This window comes from Parasteatoda tepidariorum, chromosome 5 (genome assembly GCF_982258835.1).
Source record: "Parasteatoda tepidariorum strain Cologne lab strain chromosome 5, Ptep-v5.0, whole genome shotgun sequence".
NCBI classification, from domain to species: domain Eukaryota; kingdom Metazoa; phylum Arthropoda; class Arachnida; order Araneae; family Theridiidae; genus Parasteatoda; species Parasteatoda tepidariorum.
The window spans coordinates 54759491-54781492 of NC_141759.1; the positions used below are offsets into that span (position 1 = coordinate 54759491).

At 29.3% G+C, this 22002-nt stretch overlaps 1 protein-coding gene across 2 annotated transcripts in view; it reads right to left on the minus strand.

Annotated features, from left to right (window-relative positions):
- LOC107439425 (thrombospondin type-1 domain-containing protein 7B) overlaps positions 1–22002 on the minus strand; it is a 524453-nt gene that overhangs the window by 54771 nt on the left and 447680 nt on the right. For both annotated transcript variants that reach the window (XM_087163956.1, XM_087163957.1), the window contains 4 exons: positions 18011–18211; positions 13086–13331; positions 11060–11235; positions 2957–3081 (listed from right to left, as the gene is read on the minus strand). In XM_087163956.1, the coding sequence (XP_087020082.1) occupies positions 2957–3081; positions 11060–11235; positions 13086–13331; positions 18011–18211 (748 nt within the window). The remainder of the gene's footprint in view (positions 1–2956; positions 3082–11059; positions 11236–13085; positions 13332–18010; positions 18212–22002) is intronic.

A 22002-nucleotide genomic window follows, 5' to 3' on the forward strand; every position in this document is an offset into this window, starting at 1 on the left:
TTGAATTGTAAAGATATACAAGATTATGTTCAACACTGTAAAATTATAATTAAAAAAATTTAATTTTAAAAAATAAACAACAATTGCTGCTTCTAAATTAGAGATGCAATATACAAATACATTTGGAATTTAGCCTATACTGCTGAACGCAGAATATTAATTTCGGACGAATAATGGAAGAATCGTCTGCCGAAGACTAAAACTTAATTCGTTTACATCCATCTTTCTTGTTTTCAGCCCTGGAAAGGGTTCATTCGATTAACAAAATAATAATGAAGATAAACAAATTAGTGAAAGGTCCGATTAAAAGAAAAATCATTTTGTGAAGGGTCCGTTTTTTAGTTAAAATATTTTGTGAAGTGTCCGTTTTTAAGTTAAAATATTTTGTGAAGGGTCCGTTTTTATGAAAAGATATTTTGTGAAGGGTCCGTTAACGGACCCAAATTTCTTCTAAACAGACCCCTGATTTGTCGCCTTTCACAGCATAAATTAAAATTTTTAACCTCTTAAAGCTAAAAGTTTAACCCTTTAGGTCTCTGCTCATTATTATTTTTACTACTATTTTGATCAATAAAAAATATATCACAACTATGATAATATGTATAATTAACTATGTTTTAGATGAATTAATGAACTGTTACAATTGACCCCGTAAGTGGGGACAATTGTAACAAGTGCACGACTGTCAAAAATTGTTAATAACTAATATAATAACATTTAAAATAAGGTATTTTTTTTTTCTAGTAGAAGATAGTCTACTTTACTCGTGTGTCAATTAATACTAATAATGTATTGGAATTTTTGTTAGTTAAAAATTGTTAAGTAAAAAATGTTACAATTGACCCCACTCTCCCCTCCTTTCTTTCAGTTTCTTTAGTGTTTTACTGATATTACTATTTTATTTAATGAAGCGAAAAAATTGTATATCTTACAATTCAAAATTTTTTGGACTAATATTAAATTAAAAAATATTTAATAAAAGTCATTTTTCTATAAATTTATCTTATATCACAAAAATATTTTTACAGAACAATACTAGAGAAAAAAAATATTAAAAAACTGCCATACATGATGAATTCCAGGGGTCTGTTTAGACCTTTACAAAATATCTTATAATAAAAACGGATCCTTCACAAAATAATTTATCTTTTAATCGAACCCTTCACAAATTTGTCTATCTTCATTATTGGTTTGTTACTCGAATAAACCCTTCCCGGGGGGGGGGGAGTTGTTTCGAGACAAACTAAGTTTCCATAAGTTCAAATCACAAATGTAGTATTCTAAGAAAATATTATACTTTTACAAACATCGTGCGCGCATTCCTATTAATATTAAATAATATTTTTTTGTAAAGAAATAATTGATCAATATATTTATTCATAAAATTAATGAATAGAATATTATGTAAAAAAAATTCATTTCTGGCAATTTTTTAAATAAAATATTATAAATTTAATAATTGTTTAAGTTTACTTAATGCGTTACACATTAAAAGTGATACATTACTAAATTTTGTTATTTAAAATATATCAATTGAAATTATTAAAAATGTGAGTGATTTTGTTTCCATTATTCGTCCGAAATGAATATTCTGCGTTGAGCAGTATAGGCTAAATGCCAAATATTTGTATGTTGCATCTCTAATTTAGTAGCAGCAATTGTTGAGCAAAATCTTGCATATATTAACAATTTAAAAACTTCTTGAAAAGGCTTTAAGCAATTTTTGCAACAACAGGACCCTATTTGCACAAATTCACAAAAGCAGGACCCTGGTTGAAAGAATGCGACTTAACGCTTATTCTATATTTACAAATTATGAATAGTTTTTTTCCCACAATTTTACAAAAACAGGACCTTTTACAAAATGTCGGGACAGACCCCTGATTTCAACAAGTAAGATTTGTATTTAAAACAATTGTCCCACCATCCAAAAAAGCGGGCCATTCTTTAGGCGAGAATAAGACTTAAATCTGAAATATCGATTAAGGGAATCTAATACGAAGTTAATGATTCGAAGATAAAAGAAAATCCTGAACATTCTAAACTATTCACTCTGGTACTTTTCTTTTTGATTAAAAGAGTTTTGGAAGTTTGAGGATAAAAAGTGCGATAATTGTTTTAGCCAAGACTTTTTCTAAAGTTAACTTTTCTTACATTTATAAGACTTTTTATTTTATTTCATTCCAGCATTGTCTAGACATGTTCTTAAATGTTTTAACCCTATTAATTTCAAATTAAGGAAATTTAGAATTTGTTTGTTTTCCAACTTTTTTTCCTCTTAAATTGGAACTAGTACTTAGAGATTTACTGACTCAGTATCATTTTTAGTAATTGCGAAGTACACTGGTCTTCACAACAAAGAGAACTTTTTTGATTTCGTCGAAAAGAAGAAAACTTAACGGATTTTAAAGGAATTTCGTTTACATGTAGTCTAATATTTTAAAAATAAATACTTGAAAGCAGTTGTAAGTAATGATTCACTCATGCGATTGGAATTTAAAGTATGGAACAAAAAGTTGGTTCACAGAAGGTAAGGCATTCTCAAACATATATACATATTTTACGCAGTAATTTCGTTCTCTAAATAATGTAGGATAGAACTTTCTGAAAAATTTTATTTTATAACATTTGATAACCGTCGTTGAACAGCAGACACAATTTTTTGGGGTTTACGTCAACTAATGTTGAACTCCATATCCTTGTTATTTTGAACCCAATCCAGAGGATAATGGATCTCCTGGATCAAGTATCGGGAGAAATTTGCCTTCGTGGAGGACTTATGCTTTATGCTTTACTTTATGCTTTACTTATACGACTTTATGCTTTACTTTATTTAATTTTTTTAATAACATAGAAAATTACTACCATAAACTTCGTATAATGAAGAAAGCTATTAAAAATAAAATCAGAATGTATTATATATATAGTTGCTCAGCACAATGCTCTAAGAACTTACCTAACTAAACGGTAGTGCATCCCATTTCCACAGAAGGAATCGTTTGTCAAAGAACAATTACTCCAACTGTCCGCCAACCAATAATAATCGGCACAAACTATGTGGCATACGTCCTTTTGAATCTCCTACAAACAAAAAGCACATACTATTAAAGTAGAAATCAATAGCTATGTGACAAACAATGAAAAATTTTTATTTAATTAAAAACTTCATTGGCTTAAAAATTATATAAATTAAAAATAACAGTCGACATAATTCATGCGCTAAAAAACAGGCTCCCATTTTCAAGACTTGCCAGACGTGAATGAGGAGAAACAAAGGCGATTTGAAATATAAAACGTAAAAATGCCAGAAAAATAAAGATGAGAAACAAAACTAGAAAACCCACAGTAGCTGAGAAAGAAAAAAAAATGAAAAACAGAACAAGAAAAACCGCAGTGCTCACAAAAGGCAAATCAGGCTAAAATGCATTTCCACGAGCAATGGAGGGGTAGCGAGGAACTAATTTCGTTAACAAGGAAATCAACATTCATATGAATAAAACAAGATTCCCGGGCATCAAGATGAGCATATGAGACAGAGATGGTAAGAATTTTGGCATTTCGGTTACTTAAAAATCCATTGCAACTTAACGCTGTTAGATAATAATTTTTTCGACCTTTTCTTTTTTTGAACTTCGATATTTTTAATAAGCCATCACGACACGCGAATTTCAATTTTGAGTTATGAGATTTGCTCGATTCGCAACGATGTATTCGCAAAAGCACGTCGTTTTCCGATCGCTTTTTCCAAAAATTCAACACGGAAAAATTTTGCGCGATCCGTTTTATAAAGTGAAACTTCGTAAAGGGCCGTTTTTACGAATTTATGTGAAGGAACCGTTTCTACAAGTTAGAATTTTGTGAAAGGGCCGTTTTTTAAAATTTAAATTTTGTGAATGGGTCGTTTTTCAAAGTATGAATTTTGCGAAGGAGCCGCAAAGTGGCTCTAATACCCCTAAACATTATATCAGAAAATATTGAAAAAATATTATTAAGTTATATCAGGGGTCTGTCCAGACATTTTGTAAAAGGTTCGTTTTTGTAAAATTGTGAAAAAATTTCTCGTAATTTGCGAATATAAAATAAACGTTAAGTCACATTCTTTCAACCAGGGTCCGCTTTTGTGAATTTGTGCAAATAGGGTCCGTTATTGCATAAAAAACTTTTTCAAGGAGTTTTTAAATTGTAAGAGATACAAGATTATGCTCAACACTGTAAAATTATAATTAAAAAAATTAAATTTTAAAAAATAAACAGCAATTGCAGCTACTAAATTAGCGATGCAACATACAAATATTTGGTATTTAGCCTATACTGCTGAACGCAGAATAGTCATTTCGGACTAATAAAGGAAGAAGCGTATGCCTAAAACAAAATTTAGCTCGTTTACATCTGTCTTTCTCCCCCCCCCCTTCCTGGGAAGGGTTTATTCCATGAACAAAACAATAACCAAGATAAACAAATTTGTGAAGGGTCCGATTAAAAGATAAATTATTTTGTGAAGGGTCCGTTTTAAAGTTAAAATATTTCGTGAAGGATCCGTTTTCATGAAAAGATATTTTGTGAAGGGTCCGTTAACGGACCTAAATTTCTTCTAAACAGACCTCTGTATATGTTTAATCAAAATTAATTTTAGGTCTAAATTAAGGGCTAACGGTAAATGAATGTTTAAAATTTAACTAAGGGTCTTGGTAGGTTTTTACTTAGATGAAAAAAAAACTATTTAGATAATAGAGTTAACTATTTATTTATTACTATTATTGTTAACTATTTAGATAAAACAAAAATACTCATAATAGTTAACTGTTTAATTAAAAAAATTTGATCCATTAAATTAGATTTCAAAGAGCATGTATATTTAAATTAGATTGGAATTAATTGAAAATTAATCTTTCATATCGTTAATTACCTGCGCAAAATTAAGTTGAGAAAAAAAATAGCGTTGAACAAACAGTTTGAAACTTTTTCAATTAATTTTAGTGAAGCGTAAAACACGGGAAAAAAATTCAATTACTTTAAAAAATGGAAACTTCCCATGATATTGCTCTTAATCTGTCTTCCAAAAAAGTAATTAAAAAGACTGGGAATTATTTTAAATAATGTCGGAAAAACTTTGAAGATATGCTTTATTTGTTTGGGAGGGGGCAATATATGTTTTCTATGACTGCAAGATTTCGTGTCACTTAAAAGTGTGGTTATCTAAAAGAAAAATCGTTAAGTAAGAGGTTTAATTAAAAAAAAAGTGAGAATATAGTAAAGAAAAGCAATTTCTAACGATTTATGTGACATAATCTTAAAAATAAACGGAATTAGAAAGTTAATTAGAATTTAGACAGACATCAAAAGAAAAGAAAAACTAACATTTAGCTAAAAAAAAAAGAAGGAAAAATATAATCAGCTTCACACCATTTTAAATGACATAATGACTATATACAAAATAATCGAAATACTTTTAATACATTTTTTCATAGTACTCAAGAAATATTTAAAGAATCATTTTATAACTTAAGAAATATTACATTCAAATATTACAGAAATATTACATACAAATATTATTCTCATACATATCATCATATCAATGAAGTTTAATGCTTTTAGAGGTTTGAGGGAATAAATTGCAAACATAAAATAGTGTTTTTGAGCACCCTATGCCAAAAAATGTACCAATAAGTTTATGACTAGTAATAATTATTTCGGTTATTATATGCAATGATTGCGCAAAATTTCCTAAACCTAGCTTAAATATTTATGGAAATAAGGACATTTTTATAGAAAACTAATTTTTTTGAGTTACGTTTTCTTGTTACAATTTTAAAAAGAGTCAATAAAATTTAACAAAATTTTTGGAGAGATTTAAAATTAAATATAAAAGTATTGCTTTAAAATTTGAAATTTTTTTTTTTTTTGAAAACTGGGAAAAAAAAATTTTTTTTCTTTTTTTTTCCTGCATAATTTTGTAGTGAATTGCGTTTGGCAACTAATAAAAAAAAGACCGATTTGAATATCTTAAAAATTTAAGTTTCAAATAATTTTTTAGTTTTTGCACTTTTTAAAAGAAGCTCAAAATGATAAGAGGGTTTCTAAAAGTATTATTTTGTATCCAGGGGTCTGTCCAGAAATTTTGTGAAAGGTCCGTTTTTCGTGAAATTGTGAAAAAATTATTCACATTCTTTCAACCAGGGTCCGCTTTTATGAATTTGTGCAAATAGGGTCCGTTATTGCAAAAAAAAAATTTTTTTTCAAGGAGGTTTTAAATTGTAAAGACATGCAAGATTATGCTCAACACTGTAAAATTATAATTAAAAAAATTAAATTTTAAAAAATAAACAACAATTGCTGCTTTTAAATTAGAGATGCAACATACAAATATTTGGTATTTAGCCTATACTGCTGAAAGCAGAATATTCATTTCGGACGAATAATGGAAAAATCGTCTGCCGAAGACAAAACTTAATGCGTTTACATCCATCTTTCTTGTTTTCTGCCCTGGGAAGGGTTTATTCGATTAACAAAATAATAATGTAGATAAACAAATTTGTGACGGGTCCGATTAAGAGAAAAATCATTTTGTGAAGGGTCCGTTTTTAAGTTAAAATATTTTGTGAAGGGTCCGTTCTTAAGTTAAAATATTTTGTGAAGGGTCCGTTTTTATGAAAAGATATTTTGTGAAGGGTCCGTTAACGGACCCAAATTTCTTCTAAACAGACCCCTGGTATCATAAAACAAAATTTCATTTTAACGCATGATAATATCCATGATAACACATGATAATAATAATGATGGTCCGGACAACAAAGTGTGATGTTATTAAGAAATAAAACATGCGAAAGAGAAGATACTTTTTACAGGGGATGATCCCCAACAATGCGGGTGTCACTTTTAATAAATCTTGCTTAATACGACAACATGAAATTTGCAGAAAACCCCTTATCTTTTTTAACTTTCTTTTAAAAATCACGAAAGGTACTTAGAAAAATGATTAAAACTTTTTAAATTTTTAAGATATTCAATTTCGATTTTTTTTTTATTAGTTGTCAAATACGATTCTAAGAAAACAAAAATTTAAATTTTTCTCACGCATGCGCAGTATAAAAGAACAACTTTAATTACTCATGTCTTGCGCAGTTTTAAACAATTTTTTCTTAATTTTAAAGCAATAATTCGGTAATTATTTTCAAATTGCTCATAATTAAAAAAAAATTTTTTTTTGAATATTTTTAAAATTACAGCAAATAAACGTGAGACAAAAAATTTAGTTCCCCCCCCCCTCCAAAAAAAATTGCATATATCGATAAATATTTAAGCTGGATCTACGAAATTGTGTGCAATTATTCGCATATAGTAACCAAAATAATTGTTACAAATGACAAATTTATTGTCACATCATTTGGCACTGGGTGATCAAAAAACACGATTTTCCGTCTGTAATTTGTCGTCGGTCCCTTAAACCCCTAAAAGCTTAAAACTTCATTGATAAGTATGAGAAATCATGTAACCAGGGGTCTGTCCAGACATTTTGTGAAATTGTGAAAAAATTACTCGCATTCTTACAACCAGGGTCCGGTTTTGTGAATTTGGGAAAATAGGGTCCGTTATTGCAAACTTTTTCAAGGAGTTTTTAGATGGTAAAGACATACAAGATTATGCTAAACACTGTAAAATTATAATTAAAAAAATTAAATTTTAAAAAATTAACAGCAATTGCAGCTACTAAATTAGAGATGCAACATACAAATATTTGGTATTTAGCCTATACTGCTGAACGCAAAATATTCATTTCGGACGAATAACGGAAAAATCGTCTGCCGAATACAAAACTTAATTCGTTTACACTCATCTTTCTTGTTGCCTGCCCTAGGAAGGGTTTATTCAATTAACAAATCAATAATAAAGATAAACAAACTTGTGAATAATGATTCAAAGAAAAATTATTTTGTGAAGGGTCCGTTTTTAAGTTAAAATATTTTGTGAAGGGTCGTTTCTATGAAAAGATATTTTGTGAAGGGTACGTTAACGGACCCAAATTTTTTTCTAAATAGACCCCCGATAACCTAAACAATTATAAATTTATAAAATGATTCTTTGAGTATTTATTGAAAAATATAAAAAAAATGTGTTAGTTTAGAAGCGTTTACACTATTTTGTTCAACCCCTGTATCGATATTAATTGAACTTGAATCCCAATGTATACTTTTGTACAGTTATATACGTATAATAACTTAGTTTTCACAAACTATTTCATCTTTGCATTTTTTATCATCATTGAAATTCAATTGTTTTAACTCTAAAATCAATCAAACGAATCTAAGAAATATATGTTTCTAAAATTCAAAATCTTAATCGATTTTTTGTTTTGTTTGAGTACTATGCCTAATAGTTAACATAATCAGTTAGCAGCGATTCCGTAAGGCATTTTGAAGGTTTGTTCAAATAATATTCAGTTACTTTTATTCCACTGAATGATCATATCTCGTTTAGCTGATAGACAATTCGTTAGAATTTACACTGGATTTTTTAACAGCATTAAAGTCAAAGATATTATAACTGAAAATAAAAAAAGGGATTAAGTGGGTCTGCTCCCGGTGCTTTTGGAGCCTGCTTCAAACTGCTCTGACGATGTTGTTCGTAAACAAACTGAAGAGTTTAATCGGTTTTAATCGTTAAAGAAGAGTAGAGATTTTAGTTCCTTCACGCTTTGTTATAAATAAACGCTTTTGTGTAAAATTAAAAGATTTTGAAAACAAACTTTTGATTTCAATACAAAATATTTTCCAATATTTCTCAATATTTAGTCAATAATACTTTGGTCATTTTTTCATCGAAATAAAAATTTATTTTAAATATACATTTAGAAATTCCGATTTTGATAGGTTCATTAAAAGTAGAATGATCAAACAACATTCAGTGGGAATGTTCCCTAAATTTGTAGAAGTCGTGAATTGTATTTTATTATTTTATTAGTTTAACTTCTTCAATTGTAGTAATTTTCGCAAAGAAATATTTAAAATATTGATGAAGGAATTATTATTAAAAAAAAAGAATAATGACGTTGTGAGAAAATTTTGAATTGAATTGATTGAAAAATCAACAGTTAAACTATTAACAAACCGTTAAACTTGACAAATGTGAAAAAAGTTTGAATCGGGTTCAAAAGTTTGATGTAGTAGTGCAGTGTTTCCCAAACTTATGTACCCTTTCTAAATTTTTCGTAACGCTGTGTACCGCTAATAAAAAAATGAATGCCATTTTTTACTATAAAAAAATTGCTCAAAAGTTAAAAATCACAACTGGCTGTTGATACTACTAATTATTAACTGTTAACTCTGCAAAAAATAGCCAATAGAAAAATACGTAATCATAAATTTTCATGACTGATTTTATTTTTAAATAAAATTTTTTGAAATTTTCGTTTGTTGCCAGATATTTTGCATAAGAAAGCGTACCCCTGGGGGTACGCGTACCACACTTTGGGAAACACTGTAGTAGTGGAACGGACCCTATGGTTACTTCAGAAACTCCAAAAAAAAAAAAAAAAATGGAGTAGAACAGAAATGTTTATTTTTGTTTGAAATGGCGCATGCGCTGTGTCCAAAGGGAAAATTAAATGTGTTTATTATTCAAAGCTGAAAAAATGGCGGATTAAAACTTGACAACCATCTAAAGTTATAGGTGATTAAATATTTTATTATTCAATATTAGCGTTTTTGTACCCAGTTTTGATAATGAATGCTATTTTTTCCATATTTTTTCAGACAATACAAAATAACAGAAAATAAAACATCACGCGCATTGCGTAGAAGCTAAATTTTCGACACAGGTACGCACTCAACAAGCGGTCAGAAGCGTCAGTTTAAATTAAATTTAAAGTTTACGTTTGTAGGTTTAATTACTGTATCGCTTTTAAAACTTAATATTGAATTAATGTATTGTAATTTACTTTATATTGAATTATTTATTAATTAAGCATTCAATTAATGCATAAAAATTTTCTATATAATTTGAAACAAAAAGCAGATATAACTGGCCGGTGAACGATCTTTTAAGCAGAAAATATCAATTTTCAACAATTTTGAATGAACTACGACCTTAAACAGATAAATAAAAGTAAAAAATGGAGCTACGAACTTAATATTCTAAAACACAATATTTCTTTCTAATTAATGGATCATTTGATTGAGATTTAGAATATCCTTAGGAGAGAAATGTAAACATTCGTTGCCGAGACTTTATTTCATGTCGCTAAATAGTAAAAAAGTAAAAGCAGTCTTAATACCTAAACCATCCAATTTCTCATTTTTCGCTCAAAATGAAAGAGTTAAGGCTTCAAATTTTGGCAGATGTTCTCATTAGATGCGGGAGAACGATTTAGGAACAATTTTTTTTAACAACTCTTTTCTGGGTGACAGATATGGGATTTCCAACCAATTATTCTACGAAATAAACGAAACGATGAATCAAAGTTGTCAGAAACTAAAGTTTTCAAAGTAAAAGCAATAACTTGACAGATTTTTATCAGAAAAATTCGTTGATTAGAAAAGTAGAATCTTTCAGTTGGATATATGAAGGCAAGATCAATAACAGAGGTTTTGATTTTAAAGCTAAACTAAATGAAGTCCATTGCGACAGAATTTTCATGAAAGGCTTTTAAAATTAATCAGGAGTGATTTTTAAAAAAAAAAATTGATACAGGATTTTAGGGAAGATTTTTAACGTATTTAAATAAAGAAAATTCATTAAATCAAAAATAAGATTTTTTTTTGTGTTTATAATGATAGAAATAACTAAGATTATGTTTTATCAATGATAAGCGAAACATTTATTTCTGATATTTACGATAACTTATTCTAAGATATACTTTATAAAGAGACGTTGAGAGAACGTTTGTTCATAACATTAGTAAGCGGTTAAAATTTATTTAGTATCTTCAATCAATTTTAATTAATTGAATTAAGATTAAAAATATACGAACTGAATTTTAAGGAAATAGTTCGCATACATATTATTTATGGGCTATTTATACAGTTAATACTATCTATAACATATGAAAAAAAAGAACACTTACATCTTTATTTTCACCATTTGGACACGGTCTACCTAAACTGTTTGCTGGAAGTAAAACATTTCGACGTCGTTCTATAAAACCTTTTCCACAAGGAACGCTACACGGGCTCCAAGGAGTCCAAGCTGTCACTTTACAATCCAAAGGACAATCTACAAGGCACAAATCCTTCTCTAAACCTAGAAAAAAAATCTTTCAATTAATTCCGATCCCTGAAACAATCTTTTTAAATATTTTGTATGCTTAAACTGGCAATAAGCTTTTCTTTTACTAAAGTTTAGATGAAAAACATAATACAATTTGGGATTTAAATTCACTATTTCTGCTAATGTTTGTTTTTAACTCACTAAACCAAGTACTTCTAACAAAAGTTTGTTACCTGTGTTAATTCAAGCTATCCATATAAAACCAATAAATTATCTTTCAAAATCAAAATTTACTATACCAATTTGAACCATACATTGCCTTTTGACATTTGTTATAACTTGACAATTTTCAAGGTTGATGGCCTCTTACAGAAATTCGTTGTGGCAAAGAATATTTCCAAGTTTTGCATATAATTCTTGCTTATATTTTATTTGAGACAAAACTTGTTATCTATCTTGCTTTTGTTCGAAAAAATGAAATGGAAGAATGCAACCTTTGCTAAATTTTACCAACTCCTATCATATGACTAAGATATCATGTGACTAAAATATCATATGACTAAAAAACGTGATTTAAATCGTTTTGTTTAAACTAAACTGCTAAGACATGATGAATGTGAAAAAAAAATGCCTTTGTTCGGAAACTACTAGTCTTCTTGTTCTCCCTAATCACAATGTTTTTATGTACTTTCTTTCACCTGTTGTCGAATATTATTTTGAAAGTTTGGAAAGGTTACAGAGAACAATAAGAATATGGTTTACAGGAAGAAAAAAAATCAGCTCATAGGAAAAATCCCGTAGCCCAAGGAAATTGATGCTAATTCCTCCAAATTGGATATTAAATAGTTTAATACTGTAACCAGCGTTAATTTAAATAATTGTAATTAAAGCAAAATTTTAATTTTTTTTTAATAAAAAAGTTCTGACATTAATGTTTATTAGAACATTTTGACGCAGTTTTTTATTTAAAAATATGGAAACATAAAAACACTTTAAATCAGGGGTCTGTCTAGACATTTTGTGAAAGGTCCGTTTTTGTAAAATAGTGCAAAAATTACTCGTAATTTGTGAATATAAAATAAACTTTAAATCACATTCTTTCAACCAGGGTCCGGCATTAAGTGAATTTGTGCAAATAGGATCCTGTTATTTCAAAACACTTTCAAGGAGTTTTTAAATTGTAAGGAGATACAAGATTATGCTCAACATTGTAAAATCATAATTAAAAAAAATTAAATTTTTAAGATAAACAGTAATATTACTGCTACTAAATTAGAGATGCAACATACAAATATTTGGTATTTAGTCTAATGCAGAATATTCATTTCGGACGAATAAAGGAAGAAGCGTCTGCCGAAGACAAAACTTAGTTCCTTTTACATTTGTCTTTCTTTCCCCCCTTTCCTGGGAAGGGTTTATACGATTAACAAAACAATACTGAAGATAAACAAATTTGTGAAGGGTCCGATTAAAAAATAAATTATTTTGTGAAGGGTCCGTTTTTATGAAAAGATATTTTGTGAAGGGTCCGTTAACGGATCCAAATTTCTTCTAAACAGACCACTGATCTATATAAATTATTTTTATTTTAATATAAATAAACTATTTACTTGGAATTCTAATGTTTCTAAAAACATTTCATTAAATACCATTTTTAATCAAATGAATAGAATTACACAGGTTTGTTGCTTAAATTCATTATACTTTAACGACAAGAACAAATAAGCTATTTTGAAGAAGACCCTAAAATAATAACCACGGATTTGGTATATGTAGTTTTCCATTTTTGGCGAAGCATCGTCTTGTTTGTCACCATTTTTTTTTCTTTTCGAAAACGGTTTACTCAAGTACCAAAACATTAAAAGAGTTAATTTCTTATTTACCAGGTTCAACGCCATGTTCTTTGTTTATTTGCAGTCCTCTTTTATATCTATATCCCTCACCGCAATCAATTTTCCTAATTTCGCCATTGATGAGGACTTCTGTTTTATTGCTTTCCTCGACAATGCAGGACATCCATTTGGCGTCATCGTTATTGTTGAATAGCATTGCTTCAGTTATGACCGGGCATTCTTCTTCTTCGGTAAGCTTGAATTTTATTTCACAGTCATTGACATACGCACTTTCACCTGTGATAAAAAAAAAAAGAGCAGGTGATGTATAATTAGGTAAATGAAAGCCGAAATTTCAATTTTCAGGGTTGCCACTCAAATCTGGAGAAAAAAATTCCCTGTGTTTTCCCAGTACATATTATGCGCAACATATTAAAAGGAAACAACAATTACTGTGCTCTTGTGTGAGCTATATTGGGCTAACTATATTTATTAGTTTTAATTGCTGGAAAAACAGCTGAACATGCTTAAATAATGCTATAGTAAATGAAATAGTTTAGTATAGCTGAAATTTCATGGTTAAATATCCCATAGATTACGCTTTGAGTGGTCACCATTTTTTAAAAGATAAAATTAAGAAACAAAATTCCCTGTATTTTCCCAGTTTGCAAAGAAAAAATCAAAATTCCCTGCATTTTCCCTGTTATTTTAGGTGATTTTTAAATTCCCTGTATTTTCCAGGTTCTTCCCGTGGAGTGGAAACCTTGATTTTACGACACGTTTTTTAATAACTAGAAGGTACAGACCATCAACTGTCGAGATTGTTTCCCATTCGACATTGTTTCCCCCCCCCCCTTAAAAGTCGACATTAAAAAAAAAGCGAATATCATTTCGTTAATGAAACATTACTATAATTTAGATGAAAGAACATTTTAATCCGTTAATCACAACGACATGAACGATTACATGGATTTGAAAAGTAATTAACTGTAACAAAAAATACGTCGAAATGCGTGACACAATAAGAAATAAATGAGAAGTAATTTAACTCGCTAACTATATATTTATTCGGATAACCTTAAATCGTTATAAAAGTTCAAATTTGGAATGATTTTATGATCTCTTTAATTTTGTTTTTTTTTTTTTAAATTTCAATATAAATGTTAAAATTTACATCTCTTAACATATATCTCACTCTCTTCTTTTTTCTGCCTATAGGCATCAACACAAGCGAGAGCTCATAAAGATCTCAAAAAGGATAAATAAATTTTCCTACAACAATAGACAATTTTTTTTTTTTTTTTTTGTGAAAGTAAGAAAAGTGAGCTAAAAACATTTAAAATTGTAATAACTTTCAACGAATTGGAATGTCAAGAAAAAGGGACTAGTTTTAAGTTCCTAGATAAAAACGTCTCTTTCAGCGTGTAAAAATTTCAATTCGAAGTCGCATTTCTGCGGGTTGCAGATCGGTCATAATGGTATTTTTGTACTAAAAGTTAATAAATCTCTTCCTTATTATTGGTTGCTAAATTTTTATATTTTTCCTACTTTCTCTGTACAATTTTCTACTCGATTTTGAAACGGAATGTTACGTCGGACACCGAAAACAGCGGCCTACGATTTTCCGTAATTAATTAAACTTTTTAATTATTACTTACAAATGAATAATAGGGAAATGAAGTTCATGCACATCCTTGCTATTTAACAAATTGTATTTAATCTGCTGTGTTTAGAGCTTCAGAAACGTCATCTATCTTCGGTAATAAAAAAAACAATTTTTCGTTGCCATAGACATGATTTTAGGTTGTAATAGAGAGTCTTAAATCAGGGGTCTGTCCAGACATTTTGTGAAAGGTCCGTTTTTCGTGAAATTGTGAAAAAATGACTCACATTCTTTCAACCAGGGTCCGCTTTTATGAATTTGTTCAAATAGGGTCCGTTATTGCAAAAAAAAAAAACTTTTTCAAGGAGTTTTTAAATTGTAAAGTCATACAAGATTATGCTCAACACTGTAAAATTATAATTAAAAGAATTAAATTTTAAAAATAAACAACAATTGCTGTTTCTAAATTAGAGATGCAACATACAAATATTTGGTTTTTAGCCTATACTGCTGAATGCAGAATATTAATTTCGGACGAATAATGGAAGAATCGTCTGCCGCAGACAAAACTTAATTCGTTTACATCCATCTTTCTTGTTTTCTCGCCCTGGAAAGGGTTTATTCGATTAACAAAACAATAATGAAGATAAACAAATTTGTGAAGGGTCCGATTAAAAGAAAAATCATTTTGTGAAGGGTCCGTTTTTAAGTTAAAATATTTTGTGAAGGGTCCGTTTTTAAGTTAAAATATTTTGTGAAGAGTCCGTTTTTATGAAAAGATATTTTGTGAAGGGTCCGTTAACGGACCCAAATTTCTTCTAAACAGACCCCTGCTTAAATGATTGGAAACTTTATCAATAATATGCCAATAATAGTACTTCAGGTACATTGTAAAAACTCTTGCGTAAAACCTATCCAAATTTGGTGTTTAAAAACACAAATATTGAGATAATAAATACTTTATTTCAAGTCTATACCCGAATTAAGCGCTCATCATATCTTAGAAGAGCTACATGCACACTTTAAAGGGTGTAGTTATATCTTGACATCAATAATTCAGAAAGCTAAAACAAAGCTCTAAAATGGAAAAGTGTTTCAAAAAGCTGAGAACAAAGCACCAAAAAGTAAAAAAATAAATAAATAAGAAAAAAAAACGTTTTTTTCCCCAATTTCATATAATGAATAAACGTTCAAGGGAATTTAAATCTCACTCTTCTTTTATAATTATTTTTACCGTTCTAAAAATATTATTATTAATATAAATAGAAATATTTTATCTTTTCCGGATGTAAAACTAGAGTTTTGAATCTCTTATAACTTTACTTACCTTCTTCAAAAATTAAAAACATTTTTTTAAAAAAAAAGCATTATAATTATATTTTGATATGCGAGTACAGACTGATAGTATAAATAAATAAGTAAATTGATATTTACTATATATCTATATATTTGAATTTTATATTTCATTAAATGTAAATATGTTTTCTAAACAACAGTTATGAGATAAAAATAATAATTTAGTCTTGAATAAATGTATAACTCAAGTTACATGAGATAAGCTACAACAACTTTGAAAGCATACAAATTGAATCAGTGGTAATGTCGAAAACATACACCTAACTGTCGTCTTAGTTTTGACGTCAACTATCTTTCTTAACATAAAACAAGTACAATTTCATCCAAGTCAATCATTAAGGAAACCCAAGTTTTGTATTTTCATCTTATTTACTATAAAGATGGTTATAAGAGAAACATATAAAATTTTATATTCGTCCGAATTCTGTTTTTTTCTTTATTATGTCTTATATGTGGTTAGAATCGATAAAAAAAAATATTGTATTGTATAAAGTGATATTGAATAGTTCTCTGCGATGGATTATTTCTGCTCAAACAAAGACGTGAAATTGAATTCTTCCTTTCTTTCATGGAATGACGCGCATAAAGTTTGAAACATTATATTCAATGTATTTATTTTATATTACATTTTGTTTTTCAATAACAAAGCTGTTATGACAGAAAAAAGCATACTAAAAGATATGATAATTTTTTGTATTTCATCTTTACTTTGAATATAAAGTTGTACATTTATTTCAAAATCTTCTATGCCATGAAGTCTATTCAAGGGTCTGTCCAGACATTTTGTGAAAGGTCCGTTTTTGTAAAACTGTGAAAAAATTACTCGTCCTTTGTGAAGATATAATAAACGTTAAGTCACATTCTTTCAACCAGGTTCCTGCTTTTATGAATGTGTGCCAATAGGGTCTTGTTATTGCAAAAAACTTTTTCAAGGAGTTTTTAAATTGTAAAGACATACCAGATTATGCTCAACACTGTAAAATTATAATTAAAAAAATTAAATTTAATAAATTAATAAATTTAATAAAAATTAAATTAACAAAAATAAACAGCAATTGCTGCCACTAAATTAGAGATGCAACATACAAATATTTGTTATTTAGCCTATATTGCAGAACTCAGAATATTCATTTTGGACGAATAAAGGAAGAAGCGTCTGCCAAAGACAAAAGTTAATTCGTTTACACCTTTCTTGTTTTCTCTCCTGTTAAGGGTTTATTCGATTAACAAAACAATAATGAAGATAAACAAATTTGTGAAAGGTCCGATTGAAAAAAAATCATTTTGTGAAGGATCCGTTTTTAAGTTAAAATATTTTGTGAAGGGTCCGTTTTTATGAAAAGATATTTTGTGAATGGTCTGCTAACGGACGCAAATTTCTTCTAAGCAGACCTCTGGTATTGTGGGATTTTTTTTATTTTTAGATTTGTTATATTTGACGACAGCAGATTCTTACATGAAAGATATTAAAATGTGTCGTAAAATTTTTAAATGCGTTACATATTCTTAGCAATGCAATTTACACGTCATTGGAATCAGAATTGGACACTATGGGAATAAAATGTAAGCCTATAAACCTTGCTATGATAACTTTGCTAAGTTATCATAGCAATTTTAACTATAAACTTATCATTTTAACACTTATTGAAATTGTGTTAGCTAAAAATCATTTTTCAATTTACTCACTGAATTAAAATTAATCAGTGTTCAAAAATTTAAAACATTGTATACACTGTAAAAAAGTACCGGGACTCAAGAGTGCCAATCCTTTTTACCGTAAAATTCATTTTTACGGGATTATGTTACAGAACAGAAAATATACCGTAATTTTTCAGTAAAAATTACAATAAAAACACTAAATAAATATTATTGAGAAAAAAAAAATTCCGGTATAATTGTTTTGCCGTAAAAATGGATTTTACGGATGATGCACCGAAAGTGCCGATACCGTAATTTAGGTCGTAATTTTTTTAATGTAATGTTTTTAGAAATAAAATACGAAATGAGAGAAACTCACCAACAAGTTCCCGATGTCGTGACCTTTTAGATTTGTAAGTATATTTGCATTCAGACCATGGGCTCCAGATTGTTAAAACACATTCTTTAGAGGAACATGTTACTTCACAGGATCGTAAGGCCGTAGGAACTAGGCTGAAATTGTCGAACAGGCAAAAATACGGCTCCACTACACGGCCATAACCATCCAAACAACTCACGTCTGAAACATAATACACGATTCATTTTATTTAAAAAAAATTGCATTTAAAGTTATGTACTTTTTAATAGAGTTAAGTCTAAATATTTTTTCCCATTAACATTAAAAGAAGGGAGTACAAATAAGTAGTATCAACTTAGAACTTTAAACTGGGGGACAACTCGAACTTTTAATAATTCTAAATGATAATTTACTATTGTTCTTTTATGGTACAGTGTCGTGTGCCAAGTTTTTGACAGAAGAACAAACATGTTTCAAATACAGTTAAATCAAACACCATATAAAGGAGTTACATAGATAGTTAATTTTTATACTAACTACATTTTTATAGAGGGCTCCATCTGTATAGTCATGGCTAGTAAGGAAGGATTATTGAAATAAAATAAATTTCACAGCTAAAGAGAAACAGTGGCGTATTGTCTTCTTTGAAAAAATACAGGATGGCCAATTTTTATTGAATAATGATAATAACAAAATAATAATAATAATTGAATAATAATAATAATAATAAAAATCGAGGAAGGGAATTGTTTACATAAGTGTAAGCAACAGTAAAGGTTCACGAGAGCTCAGAAAAGAGGCCAACACAGAGAAGCTATTTTCTCTTGAGCATTATGCGTTAATTTATTTGATGATTTCTCATTGAGTTTATTTGTAGTTTAAACATAGTACAAATAAATTCGGTTCTTTATAGGCACAAAAGTTTAAATTTTTAGCCAATTCTCTACACAGGGTGCGTAGCCAAATTTTTCAGCAAAAAATAAGCTCCTTTTAAGCACTTTTCAAGCACTCAAAAAATATTTTTAAGCACTTTGAAAAATATCATAATTAGACAGGGTTGACAAGTTTTTGACAATTGATGGTTTTCAAATGATGAAATTAACAAGAGAAATGAAATTTTCTATCACTAATGGAGAAAAAAAATTGACAATGTTTAGTTGGTCCCCGTAATCAGCAAAAATTCGAGAGATTTTTCGATTCTATTACAGAGGGCGGAAAATGAGATTTATCGATTCTATTACAGAGGGCGGAAAATGAAGTCTGAAATTGTGAATCTCTTGCGAAATGCAGCAGGGTTGCACATGAGAATCAAAAATCCTTACCACTGAATCCAGCTCAGTATACCCAAGTGCGGACCCGCAAGTATTTCATCAAACATGTAAAACAAATGGTGTTTTCATACACTACAGACCGGCGGTACGCCGAAATAGATTGGGGTCGAATAAATTGTGCAAACGTTGAATAGGACAATGTCTTTTTGCATAATTTGTGGCGAAAATCAAAATGGTAAAGAAAAATATCACATTTCGGAAAAGGGAAAATTAAGCACTTTTTAAAAACACCCACGGAAAAAAACACCTTTAAGGGCTTTTAAAAAACGAAAATCGAAAATAAGCACCTTTAAGCACTTTTTAAAAACGCTACGCTCCCTGTCTACATTAGGTAAAATTTCGATAATCCCATCCATCTTCTCACCTCCCTCCCCTACAAAAAATTATTTTTAAAATCAAACTAATTTTAGGTAATAAATAAATGACTTTTTTCTTATAAATCAATATGAATCCTACGAAAATATTTTAATATAATACTGCTAGAAAAAAATGGCCCTATCGAGGGTAAGCAAGAATAAACAAAAACGTTATCCAAAAAGCAACAAATCACTATTGAGGAAAGGAAGTCTGAAACAATCCAAACCTGTTTGATTGCCAGAGAAGAGAGTTGAATGGCGATTATTGGAAGCTTCCCCTAAATACAGTACAATCAAATGGATTCCGATATTTTTCATCCGTCTTCCTCATCAATGAGGGAATAAACTTTGTTAGAGATTTTGTTTCTACTCCCCAAATATGCACACTTTTTTAAATTTCTCTTCTGAGAAGGATTCGGAAAGTATGCACAAACGGTTTTGATTTTAAACATCCTGAATGTAATAAACATGAGTTTAAGGCTTTGAGATCTAAAAAATAAATGTTGATGTAAAGAAATATAGAACTAAAAATATAAAAATAAATATAAAGCGTGCTGATAAGATTAAAGGGTTAGAAAAATTGCTTGAAACTCAGTTACAGTTTGACTGTAAAAATCTTAAAATTCCACAGCATTAGAAAAATGGAAACCTTTTTGATCCCTCAAACACTGAAAAGGAGAGGAAAAACATTCGAATGAAAAATAGTGATATGGTGATAAAAGTTGAAGGCATCCATTACTTAAATGGCAGCAAATAAGAATGAAGCGCAAAAAAATAAAATTACCTCGGATATTTTGGTGCAAAAATGTCAGCAATGCGGAAATGTTCTTCATCAACAGTTTTTTTTTTGTTGTTATTATTGGTGAAAACATTAAAGGCTATAAAAGAGAACACGATTCGCGTAACGTCATATTTTTTCTATTGTTTATGAAAAGAAAGGGAGAAAATGTCGATAGGGTGTGTGCAGAACAGTAAACAAAAGATTTTAAAGCTATTTTACCTTAATAATAAATTTTGGGAAACTTAATAAAAACATATTGAGGAACTGTATTGTCAGACAATATTAAAATAAGTATTAGAAGGAAATATATTAAAATACAATATTAATATTTGTATAAGAAAAATATTAAAATTATTTTCAAACATTTTCACTATTATATACCCCTATTTGAAAGATAATTTGTTATATGTCAAGCATATTTTTTTTTCTATTTCAAGAAAAGATACTGATCAGTAGATCAACCTTTGGAATCGTTTTTAAATTTTACTTTTAAACTTTTTATATTATATTAAGTATATGGATATATATGTATATGATATTATATATATGAATATATGTGTATATGATATTATATATATGTATATATATATCAGGAGTCTGTCCAGACATTTTGTGAAAGGTCCGTTTTTGTAAAATTGTGAAAAAATTACTCGTAATTTGTGAATATAAAATAAACGTTCAGTCACATTCTTTCAACCAGGGTTCACTTTTGTGAATTTGTGCAAATAGGGTCCGGTATTGCAAAAAAAAACCTTTTCAAGAAGTTTTTAAATTGCAAAGACATACAAGATTATGCTCAACACTGTAAAATTATAATGAAAAAAATTAAGTTTTAAAAAATAAACAGCAATTGCAGCTACTAAATTAGCGGTGCAACAGATAAATATTTGGTATTTAGCCGGTACTGCTGAACGCAGAATATTCATTTCGAACGAATAAAGGAAGATGCGTCTGCGGAAGACAAAATTTAGTTCGTTTATATCTGTCTTTCTTCCCCCCCCCCTCCTGGGAAGGGTTTATTCGATTAACAAAACAATAATGCAGATAAACAAATTTGTGGAGGGTACGTTTTTAAGTTAAAGTATTTTGTGAAGGGTCCGTTTTTATGAAAAGATGTTTCGTGAAGGGTCCGTTAACGGACCCAATTTTCTTCTAAACAGATCCCTGTATATACACACACACCGAAGAGCCATGACATTATGACCACCCTGCTAATAACATGTAGAACCACCTTTAGCCCTCAAAACTGCTAGCACCCGCCGTGGCATTGATTCCACAAGCTGCTGACTGAGAGGTAGTCTGAGGTATCTGGTACCAAGCGCTCACCAACTGGTCTTGCAATTCCCTCACTTTGCGTGGGGATAGCGTGGCAGCACGAATTTGGTTTTCCAAGTAGGACCACAAATGCTCTGTTGGATTAAGGTCAGGTGAATTTGGGGGCCAAGACATGACGATTCGACCCTTATGACATGGTGCATTATCCTGTTGGTAAACACCATCCCCCGCAGGAAAAACTGTTGCCATGAATGGGTGAACCTGGTCTGC